This window comes from Drosophila guanche, unplaced genomic scaffold (genome assembly GCF_900245975.1).
Source record: "Drosophila guanche unplaced genomic scaffold, DGUA_6, whole genome shotgun sequence".
NCBI classification, from domain to species: Eukaryota; Metazoa; Arthropoda; class Insecta; order Diptera; family Drosophilidae; genus Drosophila; species Drosophila guanche.
In genome coordinates, this window is record NW_022995750.1 from 968,539 (window position 1) to 979,801 (window position 11,263).

The following is an 11,263-nucleotide window of genomic DNA, read 5'->3' on the forward strand; positions in this document are numbered from 1 at the left end:
TTGATGGAGTTTTTCCCCGTCAGTTTGTTTTCCAGCTCCTTTTTTCACTGCCGCTACGCTGCCTTCAGATTCAGTAGCGGGGACTCTAAACGGCAGCAGGAGAATGATTCCTTCCCGAGCTCTCTGATTGAGTTATCGTTGGCACTTATCCGCTGCGTTCGTCCTTGACTATGCTAATCGTCTTTCTAATGGAGTTATACGCACCAGGAGCTGTATCTGTCGTTCTTCTCCACTTCGTGCTGTTCGTTCTTTTCACACCCTATTCCCTACTTTTCTATATAGTTTTGTTTACTACGTTGCTTTCTACGTTTTGTGTGTGTATTTTTTAAGCAAGCTTTAACTTTCGTTTCGTTTTTTTGTCGTTTTGTTGGTTTCGTTTTATGTTGTCGTTTTTTGTCGTTGAACTTAAAAATTTAAAAGAATTTCTGCAGGGAAACAAATATTTATATGTAGATTATATAGATATATGTTTTTAGTCGACTTTTTACATTTTTCTACACTGCAATGAAAAGAGCAAAAGGAAAACAGCAAATTAATATAAATGGATTTTTTCTTTTAATCGTTTAAAAATAATTATGCTGACTTGAGTGTACGAATTTCCATATACTTAGGGGGAAACTTAGAGATATGTAATTCCTTTGATTTCTCTCTTCATTTCCACTAGAGTTTTCCTTATTCACACCAGGTTTCTCCCTCAAAAGTTATAGCTTTAAAAGCTCAGCTCAAACTCAGCACTTTGAACCCTAGAAGAGAAACTGAATATCAGCTATCACCCTCCATAGAGCTACTGAAACATTTAATGAAGAGACCTCAAAAGAAGTCAACACCCAGGATCAGGCAAAGTATCATTTTTGCTGGTAATTTGCATGGCAAAGTAACTCGAGGCAGAGGCCAACTCGCTGCCAGTCTAATCAGCTTAACAAACTTTAACTTTTTCCTTGCTCATTTTTGGTGGCTTATTTTCCACACCCAAAATCCTGTCCCCCTTTTTATGACCAACCCTTGTGCGCTTTAATTTTCAGATGGATTTCGCAGCGACTCGCCTAATGACTCTCTGGAGCACCCAAAACACATACGAAAAAGTACGAAAAAAGCCAACTGGGGAGCAGACATAGACGAACCTTTAATTAAAGCCAAGTTAACCCATTCGTTATTTTTCTCCATTACTTTATGTTTCCTCTTTTGGGAAAAAGTTGAAAAACTGTTGCAACTTTTTCGGGGCCACCAAAAATGGACACACGACAAGATTTTTGGGACACAGAAGTTTTGGAGACCCCACAATTAGGGGACAGGAGGCGACGGGCAGGCAAAGAGGAGGTGCTGAGGAAAAGTTAAAGACAGGAGAGAAGCGTCCAACAGGCAGGCAAAAGCTTTTTAATTAGCACTTTTCCGTTTGGCAAGGAGTTTTTCCGGGGCGCTCCTCTATCATTTTCCTGAACACGTTCGGTGCCAGCTGAATGATGAGAGGAAAATTGTTAAGCACTGAAGGATTTTCGAATGGAAATCTATGTAGTTCCCGTTAAAGTTTTCCTACTTTTCTGCATTTTAAGCAGCGAAAACTTCAGGGAAATGAAAAGTTTCAGCGTTCCAGAGGGTCTGACAGTCTCCAGGGGAAAAGTCGGGGAAGCCATAAAATCTTGTTACAATTCCCAGGAAGACATAAACTAACTCCCAACCCTCGAGCCAATAAAATAAAGACGGAAGACAATGAACATAAAAATTCTTAAATAGACTGAAAATGAAACTTCTGTTTTTGGCTTCCCTCAGCCGGTTTAATAAACACCCCACAGGAAATATAGATGGGAAGGAAACGGAATCCACAAACAAACACGCACAAACAGGGAGTGAAAGAGAGACAAACATTTGGCTCCAAAAAGACAGCTAAAAACCCGCAGCCAAATGTTGGTTATAAGCCACCAGAGACTCGGAGACTTGCTAGTCTGGCTAACAGACAGAACCAGAGCCAGGCAAAAAGACACAGTACCAGAACCAACAGCGGAGAGAACAGAACAGTTAAGTGAATAATGGCCAAGGTGCTGAAAATGTGGCCAAATAAGGCGGCACAAATTGCTCAAATACTCGAAAATATCGACAGTGTGTGTGGTGGGGGCCTTAGGTCGCTCGAAAGAGCAAAAGGCAATTTGTTAAAAAATGGGAAAAAAACGAAGAAAACCGTGAAAGAAGGAAAGATTTACCACGCAATTAAAATTGGATTTGGAGCAAACGCTTTTTCTGCTCTAGTGCTGCACTTTTCCAATTGATTTAATAGGCTTTTGGGTTAAAAGATATCTACGGAAAATGGCGGCAAGAGAAGTTTAAATAGATAAAAGTACTTTAGGTATAAAATATAAAATAAAGCCTTTCAAGGATTTAAAATATTTCGCTATAATTTATTCTGCATTTTTAGAAATATTTGAAGAAAACTGTGTGTCTCCCAGTAAGGTTTTTCTTTTTCCAAAAGTCCCATGTGATAATAATGAAATAAATTAAATAAATTAAAAAAATAATGAAATCAAATAATTGTCTACCCAAAAATATAAATCCAAAACTATATTTTTAGCTGCCAAAAAATAAGGCAGGTTTATTTTCTATTATTTCAGTCTCCCAAGGGAAAACTTTCGCCCTCTTTCTCACTCTCTGTTCTACAGCATTTGTCGCCTGGCTTTTTTAAAGATTTCGCAAAGATACAATAATTTTCTTTTGCTAAAGCCAAAAAAAAAATCCTGAAAATCTTTTACGGCCTTGCAAAATGCGAAGCAGGCCCAAATCACAAACAAACATTAATTTGCATAATTTACTCGTACTATACGGTCGGTCGGACACCCCAGACAACGACAACGGGCAGCATTTTAGAAGCATTTTCTTTCTTTATATTTCATTTTTTGTGTGTGTTGTGCGGGGGTGTGGGGTTTTTGGAGCTTTCTTAATGCATAATTTAACAGCAGATCCCCAAAGAAAGAAAGGAGGAGAGTGCCGTGTGCCGTGTTGAAGTTGGGGGAACAATCAACAACTGCGTGTTGTTATTCAAAGCACACGAACAAACGCACACACAGAGCAAAAGAAGGCGCGCACACACTCGACGTCTACGCAATGAGGGGACGGTTATGGAATGGAATGCAGAGACTGTGGGGGCCAGGTGAAGGCAATGAGCGGCAATGGAGACACGGTATAAACGCAATGTCAATCCTGGGATATACGACCGCATAGGCAAGAAGAAATACGGCATGGAAACACTGCGTATACTAAGCTTTAGTCATGGGGCAATGTGAAGCATGAGCTGTACGCTCAGTTCGAAGCATGAGAACACTCCGTAGACCCAACTTTAATCATGGTTACACGGCGTATACGCAATGCGAAGCATGAACACATGGCCTAAAAGCAGCAATGGGAACGGGAGGCCAGGACTAACGAGCCCCACGGAAAAAAGGCCCAAGAAAAACCCGAGAAACAGCGGGAAGAGTGCGAGTGAGTGCCGCAAGCCTACAAACCGAGCAACAGAGTGTAGAAGGAAAAAAAGGACTAAAGGTAATGAAGAACCATTTTCCGCTCACACACACACACACACACACAGACAGGCACAGGCACACACAGCGAGTTTTCCTTTGACAGCTCAATTTTTTGTGTGTGAATTTCCGTAGGTAAAACATAAGAGTTTTCAAAGTCACTTTCGAGGGAACCAAAAACAAGTCCACAAACACACACGCGAGGCAGGAGATCCTTTTTGCTTTTTTATGGCTTATATACAAAGTATTTTTTTTATGTTGCTTATTTTATTTTGGAATATGCTATTTTATGGATGGGTGTTACAGTACGTTTGAGTACGAGCCAACAACTCGAACAACTATTTACAACTCCGCGTGAGTGTAAGTTTCAAACTCGACTGAAGCGTTGAGCGCATTGTTAGCGACTTTTATAAGGACTCAACGCCTACGCAGAGGTGCTTTGAGTGGAGTAGAAAATGTGAGTGGAATCCTTTAGCTCGGTGGTTGCTCTCTCGAAAGTCACTCGCAGGGGCCACGGGAGAGCCGCACCGCACCTGCCATGTGGCATGTGTACGCCGCTTTGTTTTGTTTGGCAGCAGCAGGGTACAGGAGCGGTTCAGGACGGAGTATGGGGCTACTACTACTGCTACAAACTTTTGGAAATTTGATATGTTTGGGTAAGCAAATTTGAGTGGATTCAATTTCAATTAGTTATGGCTGCCTGAAGTGCCTCAAAGACAAACTTAATCTGTCAAAATTGAGAGATTAATTAAAGAGGAAATCTTTGTGTGACCTAAAAGTAAACTTTTCCACCGGAATTTATGTGTGTAGTATTGCTCAGCGGCACATCTGCTTATGCTTCGTAGAAACTTGGCCCTAATTTCTCTTACCAGCAAGCAAGCATTCAAGGCCACGCTGCAGCACTCTGTTAATCCTTTGGCCACTTGGCGCCACACAAGACTGCCAGTAATTTACCAAATGAATGGAGCAACAAATATTAATTAGTGCCCCAAAACCCACACAGCACAGCGGCAGCAGCAGCAGCAGCATCGCAAGCAGAAAGCCACTCACTTGGAGCTAAAGCAAAATGTAAATAAATTACGAGTGAAAGAGCCGCACTCGAGTCGGAGTCGGCAGAGTGGCCGCAAAAGCCGGGCCCGCCCCATAACCACAGCCCACGCAGAAATGTGAGTACTGTTAGCAGTGAGGGCTGTGTGTGTTCTCTCTGTGTGTGAGTGTCCTGTGTGTTTTCTGTGTTTGTGCGTGTGGGAGTGCATCCAATAGTTTGGAGCCACCGAGTGCCAGGCGCCCACGCACAGCAGAAGGTGACGCTGATTCGACGAGGTACAAAACAGCGTTGGACTCAAAGAGATTGGGGGATACAAATGGAACGGAGGAGAATTTGAGTTGTAGGAGCAGCATTACTAGAGAGCTTTTGGTAAGCGTTAAAATTCCAATGAAGATACATTTGCACTCAGGGTAAACGTCAGTTGAGGAGCATGTGGCCAGGAACCTTAATCAACCAATCAAGCCAAGACAAACATAAGCAGGGAAAATGCATCAGGCCACAGGGCAGAGTGTAACTGCAATTTCCTTAATCAACAAGGCAGAAATGTTGACAAAGGACAGCGGGACACACACAGACAGGACACATTACTTGCCCCAACACGTGAAAAAAGCATCAAAGGAGACTCTCAAATTGATGGACACACATTTTATGTTTATTTCCATAATTCATGCATGAGCATGATGTGATCCCTTGTTAGATGTGACGACGCAGAAAGGACATTACACGCAGCTTGGCCAGATTCATTTGCACGCTGTCCCGCACCTGTATGCCGCCCAGGTCCTCGCAATGGGAGTAGCCTAGATGTGAAAGTGACATTAGATATAAGGGCATTGATTTCCAGTGGTTCGTTTCGATAGTTACCCCTCAAGACAATGGCCTGATTGCCTTTTTGCTTGCCCAACGAGCGCCATGGATCCAGCTGGCCGTGCGTAAAAAACACCTCGGCATAACGCTCACTCTGATTGAACTGAAAGCCGCCAAAGTGATTGTTGGTCTGCTCAATGCCCAGGGCTAGACGTTCCGGTGTCTGCTCTGGACCAAATGCATCCAAACAGAGGCGCTCGTAGTAGGACAAAGGCACTTGATTGGCAAAGGTAGGAGCACTCGAAGAGGTAGATGATTTATTGATTCTCTCTGTGGTGGTGTACCAACCAAATTCATTGCATGTCTGATGGAACCAGGCACGAACTGTCCGAGAGAGAGAGAGAGAGAGAGAGTGGAGAGATGCTACTGTTTTCTTAGGTGGTTCTTCCACTTACTGCCTGATATGGGATCGCTGAATAGCTGCAGCATGGCCTTATAGCTAAAGTCCTGGCAATCTGAAGAACGTTTGCCCTCCGCAAAGAGTAGTTCCAGGAAGCCCTCAAATGCCTCCTCATCATTGGCATTCAAAGACAGTAAAGTCTCACAAAGTTGTGGAATATTTGAACTGAAAAAGATTGATGATTCATTCCCAAATAGAGTAGTTTTTGTTGGTTTCTCTGTTTTCACCTGTAACTCTGCACAATCAATGCAAAATAGTTGCCCAGCCCATTGAAGAACGCAGCTCTATCCAGTGGATCGTTGGGCTCGTAGTCCTCACAGCTATTCAGTTTTTGCAGTAATTCCAATATATGATTTTCATCAAACAATTTAGCCAAATGATGAAAACCTTTCTGTATTCTTGTCGAACAATTCTGGCCATAGCTTAGGCGAATCGAATGACTAACCACTTCCATGTACTCTGCAAGAAACTGAAAGATTAGAGACAGAATTTCTCTACCTTTTCCAACGCACCATAAAAATCCGCTTTGGCCAGCAATGGCGCACTTGAGGCCCAACTTGCGGCTATCAAATCTGGATATAATTGTGTCATCCAGGCCACCATGCTGCCAGAGTAGGAGCCACCCACCAATATGACTTTTGACTGTCTCAAGCGAGGATTCTCCTTCTTTTGAAAGCGTATAAAGTGAGCCAAATCAGCCAGGGACTGATAGATGCTCAAATGCTGTAGTTGATCCAGCTGAAAGCTCTGCTCTCTGTGGCAAATAAAAATCAATTAAAAGATCTGTAAAGTGTACAGATCCACCCACCCATGGGGCAAACTTGGGCCATAATAACGATGTTCCGTGTAGAACAGCATGCCCGCATTTTCCACAGCCATGTCGTGGGTGAGACCAGTGACCAGAAATCCCGGACTTATGCTCCATTCACCGCCCACAAATATAAAGATGGGTCCACGATTTCTATGATATTTGCCATTGCGATAATAGCGCTATAAATATAAAGGTTTTCCCTTTATTATTCGAGTTTCAGAATGCTAAAATTTTACCATTTGCCAGGTCTGATTGTTGAGTGCATCGAAATGATCGACTTTTTGCGGCAGCCAAAGTTCTTCCACGGAAATGGCATCCTTTTTGCTATAAGCTCCCGAGCTGGGCTCCTGCAAGAGCAGTTCTAGATTTACTTTATACGGATTTAAGACAGCAAATAGATGTGGTAGCGAGAGCAATACTAAACAGAGCCACTTCATGTTGCTTACTAAATATATTTTCGGGCTATGCAATAGTTTTTATAAGCGTCAATCGATGCCCCTATGAATTATTGTGAATAATTTTATTATGAATTCATATTTTTAGTGCATACGTTCACTGAGCTAGCTCAAGGTGTAAATGCAAAAGTGTGACACGTCTTATCAATGTTTTATCTAGCCAAAATCCGTCAATATATTTATATAAAACGAGAAGGGACGTGTGAGACGCTTCTTACGCGTCACAACTTTTATACTCGGCCCTCAGGACTACATCTGCACCTTAGCGGTTATTTGTCAAATTTTAAATTTTTTATTCATCTGTCATCTACATCTACAACACTTCTCACACCCTTCCCTAGACCCACACACTGCAGACTCGCGGCAGAGGCAGCGCCCTCACACAAAACAAAAAACAAATATAAGCTGTGGGACGGGGTGGGTTAAAAGTCGGAAGAGGCATCGCCAGGGGGAGGGCAGAAGCAGGGGCCGAGTGAAGCAGAAGCAGAGTGTGAGTGAGAGAATGTAAAAAGAGCAACAAAAGCTGCGGGACAGGGTGGGTTTAGCCACTGTAAATTAATTTCTCCATTGTGGCTATAATAATGATCCGATCGGATCCCAATTTGGTGATCTGATAGATATGGCTATTCACTACGGAATGGCGTTTTTAGTTTTCTTTTATCTTCGAAATTGTAGATTTGGTAGGTTTTCGCCATTTTTCGGGGGCGGAAGGGGGCGTGGCTCATATTTGAAATACACTGGTTTCAGTGTGAGCATATAGCAGTCTGGATGCAAAATTTGGTGGCTCCAGCTCTTATAGTCTCTGACAACTAGCCGAAAAACAAGACGGACAGACGGACAGACAGACATGGCTCTATCGACTCGGCTATTGATGCTGATCAAGAATATATATACTTTATGGGGTCGGAAACGTTTCCTTCTGTGCGTTACGTACCGTTATTCGCCACAAATACAATATACCCTATTTACTCTTCGAGTACCGGGTATAAATATACATAACAGTGATGTCTGCATTTCTCTGAATGCCAAGTACCGATTCCTTCGGCTTCGGCTTTGTCTTTTTCTGATCTTTTTTTTTAGCAGCTCTAAAAATTTTACTACTTTCACCTTTTCAGCAAAAGCTTAGCGGGCTGGAAAGCCGCTTAAAGCTAGCACCTCGTATACGCAATGTGCCCCTCGGAGCAGTACACATGCCACATGATGCCCGGCCCTGCCACATAAAAAATATTTTTACAGCGTTGACACAGCAAACGAGCGGAGTGGAAGAGTGAGAAAGAGCAGCATAAAAGAAAAGAATCAAGGCGAACAAGCAACAGGAGAATGCACAAAATGTTTAATTTGCCTATTACTCATACGACCCCAGCCACAGCCCATCCCAAACGTAAGTCAGAGGACAATGGCAGCATAAGGAGGAGAAGGCGCACCTGGAGCAGCACCGTGTGATGCATTGCAACAGTCCTGGCGCATGTCAGGGCATGTGTTGTGCATTCGAAGCGAAAGTCAAACAGCGTAAAGTTATGCATGGCAAGAGGCACCTTGAAGAGCTCATCAGGAAAGTCAGAGTTCCATTGAAGATTTTCCAGAGTCAAAGGGTATACCGGGCTCCCTGTCTCTCATGAACGTTTAACCGAAAGCTGAAGCCTTAGCGGGTATGCTTTAGCCCAAACCAAAACTCTTAATAACTTAGTTTCCTCTTGTTTTCGTTGCTTAACGATAATAGGGATGGCGTGGCGGCTATGAAAAATTATAATTATTGAGGTCCGTTGACGCCATTGAAGTTACACCTCCCACAGAAAATGCAAATTGCTTAAATCGAACAATTGTTGCTGTGCCGCGCTCTCTGTGGTATTATATTCCTGGGGGGGTCTGGGTGCCGGGGGGATTGCCTGTGTTTTCGTTTTCGCGTAATGTCAGTGGAAAAGGATTATTTCACATGAAATTCTCGAGTACGAATGGCGCGAAAAATCATCAGCATATAAATAACATTTTATACGTGAATGGGAAAGAGAACACAGTGCCACGTGTGCACTGCACTCCAAGAGCTTCCCATATTTGTTATGAATATTTAAAAAGAAGAATCATGGTGTTCCGGGAAAGCTTCGCAGAAGAAGAATTTAAAATGAAAACTTCTCCTGAGAGATAATGCTAAAGAATCGTATTAAACAGGAATACATTCGGTAAAAATAAAATAAAACGAGAAGGGACGTGTGAGATGCTTCTTACGCGTCACAACTTTTATACCCGGCACTCAGGACTACATCTAGATGTAGAAGACATCGCCAACCACAAGAGATATCGTTCACATTACAGAGAACACGTAGTAAACAGCCTACTAAATAAAATGCATCAAACAAATTGGATCAGTTAATCGTATTTTCCAATTTATGAGATATTTAAAACAGCAATAAAATTGGTACTTTTTCCCTGCACATTCTGTGCAATAATGAGCGCTAGGTTTCACAGCAGATTTTTCGAAAGTGGCGCCATCTATGTAAATTTCTTATACGCAACTTTGATGGTCACTCTCTTTTTGGTTGATTCTTGGTTTTAACTTTTAAAAATTAGCTTTTTGCCACTGTTTCCGCAACACCTCCAATAAAAAGCCGTCAGTACAAATTCATTTTACTTATACAAAATACTAATTGCTCCCGGCCATAAGCCATAAGGCCATAATACACTGGTTTCAGTGTGAGCATATAGCAGTCTGGATGCAAAATTTGGTGGCTCCAGCTCTTATAGTCTCTGACAACTAGCCGAAAAGCAAGACGGACAGACAGACATGGCTCTATCGACTCGTCTATTGATGCTGATCAAGAATATATATACTTTATGGGGTCGGAAACGCTTGGCAAAAGCTTTGAAGTGTGCGAGCATGCGTAGGGCAAAGCCACTCCATGGCCCACTCAATGCTCGCTGCTACCCATGAGAGGAGAGAGAGCTTTCGCGAGCGCCCTCTCTGTAAAGTACCGTACTTTATGAATGGCCTCCTGTTGCTCGAGACATAACAGGTGGCAAGTAACAAGGGAGAGCTCGAGAGAGACAGAGAGAGAGAGACAGCTTTAATGGAGCTGTTGATTGCTCAAAATGCAACCCCGAAAACCATATCAATGGGGGAGTGGAATGTGTTAGCTTCCAGCGCTGTGGTACTGCCACCTTGACACTGTGACACACTAAAAAATGTCGAGGAGAATTTAAAATTGCGTACAGAATGGCATCAGCAGCAGGAGCCACTCTGTGTGTATGGCTCAGGGCTGCTGCTGCTACCTTGAATTTTGTTTATGACTCTGTTGCTACATGGGAGTGGCAGGCAGTGGATTAGTTGGCCTCTCCAGCGTATTTTCCGTACTGTAAAGTAGCAAAGTTAAATGGAAAATGTGCCCATAATTAAACGGGCTTAAGCACTAAAGTAAAGAACAGCCTGTTGACAGACAGTTTTCTTTAGAAAAAGCTAATTTGCTGAGCTTAAAAACAAATGATAATCTCCCAAGTGAATGCCAGGGAAACTTTCTTTAGAATTATAATTTAAAATCAGTTTCAAATCCCACATCGGTGTGACGGGCCCACCGCAACACCAACTGTTCCTCCTGCTGCTTCTGCGGCTGCTTTCTGGAATTTGTTTGTATTTTTGCAGCAATTTAACATTACAGATTATACTGCAGGTGGGTGTTGACATGAAATGGGTGCCTCACAGGTCCTGCAATAAATAATAATTTATAAAAAATATACACATAAATGTCAGCTTAAAGGTCAGCTTTAAAGCCTGATATTTATTGAGGTTAACCAGCTGGCATTTAAGCATTCAAATAATTGTATTTAATATATTTTGTAACCTATTCGAATTCATTTTTGGCATAGCGCCTGCTAGGAATGAGGTCTTACATTTAATGCGTTGATGATTTCATTTTGTACATTGCTTCTGTAAATGTTTCCTGTATGAGTTTTCCTTCAGTCTGGCATCAGTTTTAGTTTATAAGATATATAGTTGCTAGTCTTCATTCCGTATTTAAGAGTAAATTATAGATTTTGCTTCAATTTATAAGACACACTGGGCGGCTGTCAGCATCGTTTTATTCCCTACTTCGATGCAGGTTTCCCGTAATTCTGTTGGGGGTTGGGAGCACGAGGACGCTGGTTCTGTTGCTGCTTGGGAGCACGATGGCGCTGGTTCTGTGGATTATTTGG

At 42.5% G+C, this 11,263-nt stretch overlaps 3 protein-coding genes and 1 long non-coding RNA gene across 4 annotated transcripts in view; 1 reads left to right on the forward strand and 3 right to left on the reverse strand.

The window, feature by feature from the left end:
- Positions 1–266: 266 nt before the first annotated feature.
- On the reverse strand, positions 267–3,979 carry LOC117586536. Its single transcript, XR_004573998.1, has 2 exons — positions 3,813–3,979; positions 267–499 (listed from the first exon to the last, which is right to left on the reverse strand). It is a non-coding gene; the product is annotated as an uncharacterized LOC117586536 (long non-coding RNA).
- Positions 3,980–5,244: 1,265 nt separating this feature from the next.
- LOC117586532 (putative serine protease K12H4.7) lies at positions 5,245–7,003 on the reverse strand. The gene is made up of 7 exons (XM_034276666.1): positions 6,863–7,003; positions 6,624–6,805; positions 6,328–6,569; positions 6,043–6,274; positions 5,811–5,980; positions 5,413–5,739; positions 5,245–5,348 (listed from the first exon to the last, which is right to left on the reverse strand). Exons 1-7 carry the CDS (start codon positions 6,863–6,865, stop codon positions 5,245–5,247), a joined length of 1,260 nt encoding a protein of 419 aa, XP_034132557.1. The 5' UTR covers positions 6,866–7,003.
- Positions 7,004–10,902: 3,899 nt separating this feature from the next.
- LOC117586526 (aprataxin-like protein) overlaps positions 10,903–11,263 on the reverse strand; it is a 2,734-nt gene continuing 2,373 nt past the window's right edge. The window contains exon 3 of the mRNA XM_034276660.1: positions 10,903–11,155. The gene's annotated coding sequence lies outside the window, so the exon portion shown is untranslated. The remainder of the gene's footprint in view (positions 11,156–11,263) is intronic.
- Positions 11,237–11,263, forward strand: part of LOC117586388 (chromatin-remodeling ATPase INO80) — a 38,131-nt gene continuing 38,104 nt past the window's right edge. The window contains exon 1 of the mRNA XM_034276419.1: positions 11,237–11,250. Within this exon, the coding sequence (XP_034132310.1) occupies positions 11,237–11,250 (14 nt within the window). The remainder of the gene's footprint in view (positions 11,251–11,263) is intronic.

What these genes read in the sequence shown, in the direction of transcription:
- LOC117586532 (XM_034276666.1), bottom strand. An exon ending in CAGCGATCCCATATCAGGCA is followed by an intron (nt 5,740 to 5,810) that starts GTAAGTGGAAGA and finishes TCTCTCGGACAG; the next exon opens with TTCGTGCCTGGTTCCATCAG. An exon ending in TCAGGCCATTGTCTTGAGGG is followed by an intron (nt 5,349 to 5,412) that starts GTAACTATCGAA and finishes TTTCACATCTAG; the next exon opens with GCTACTCCCATTGCGAGGAC.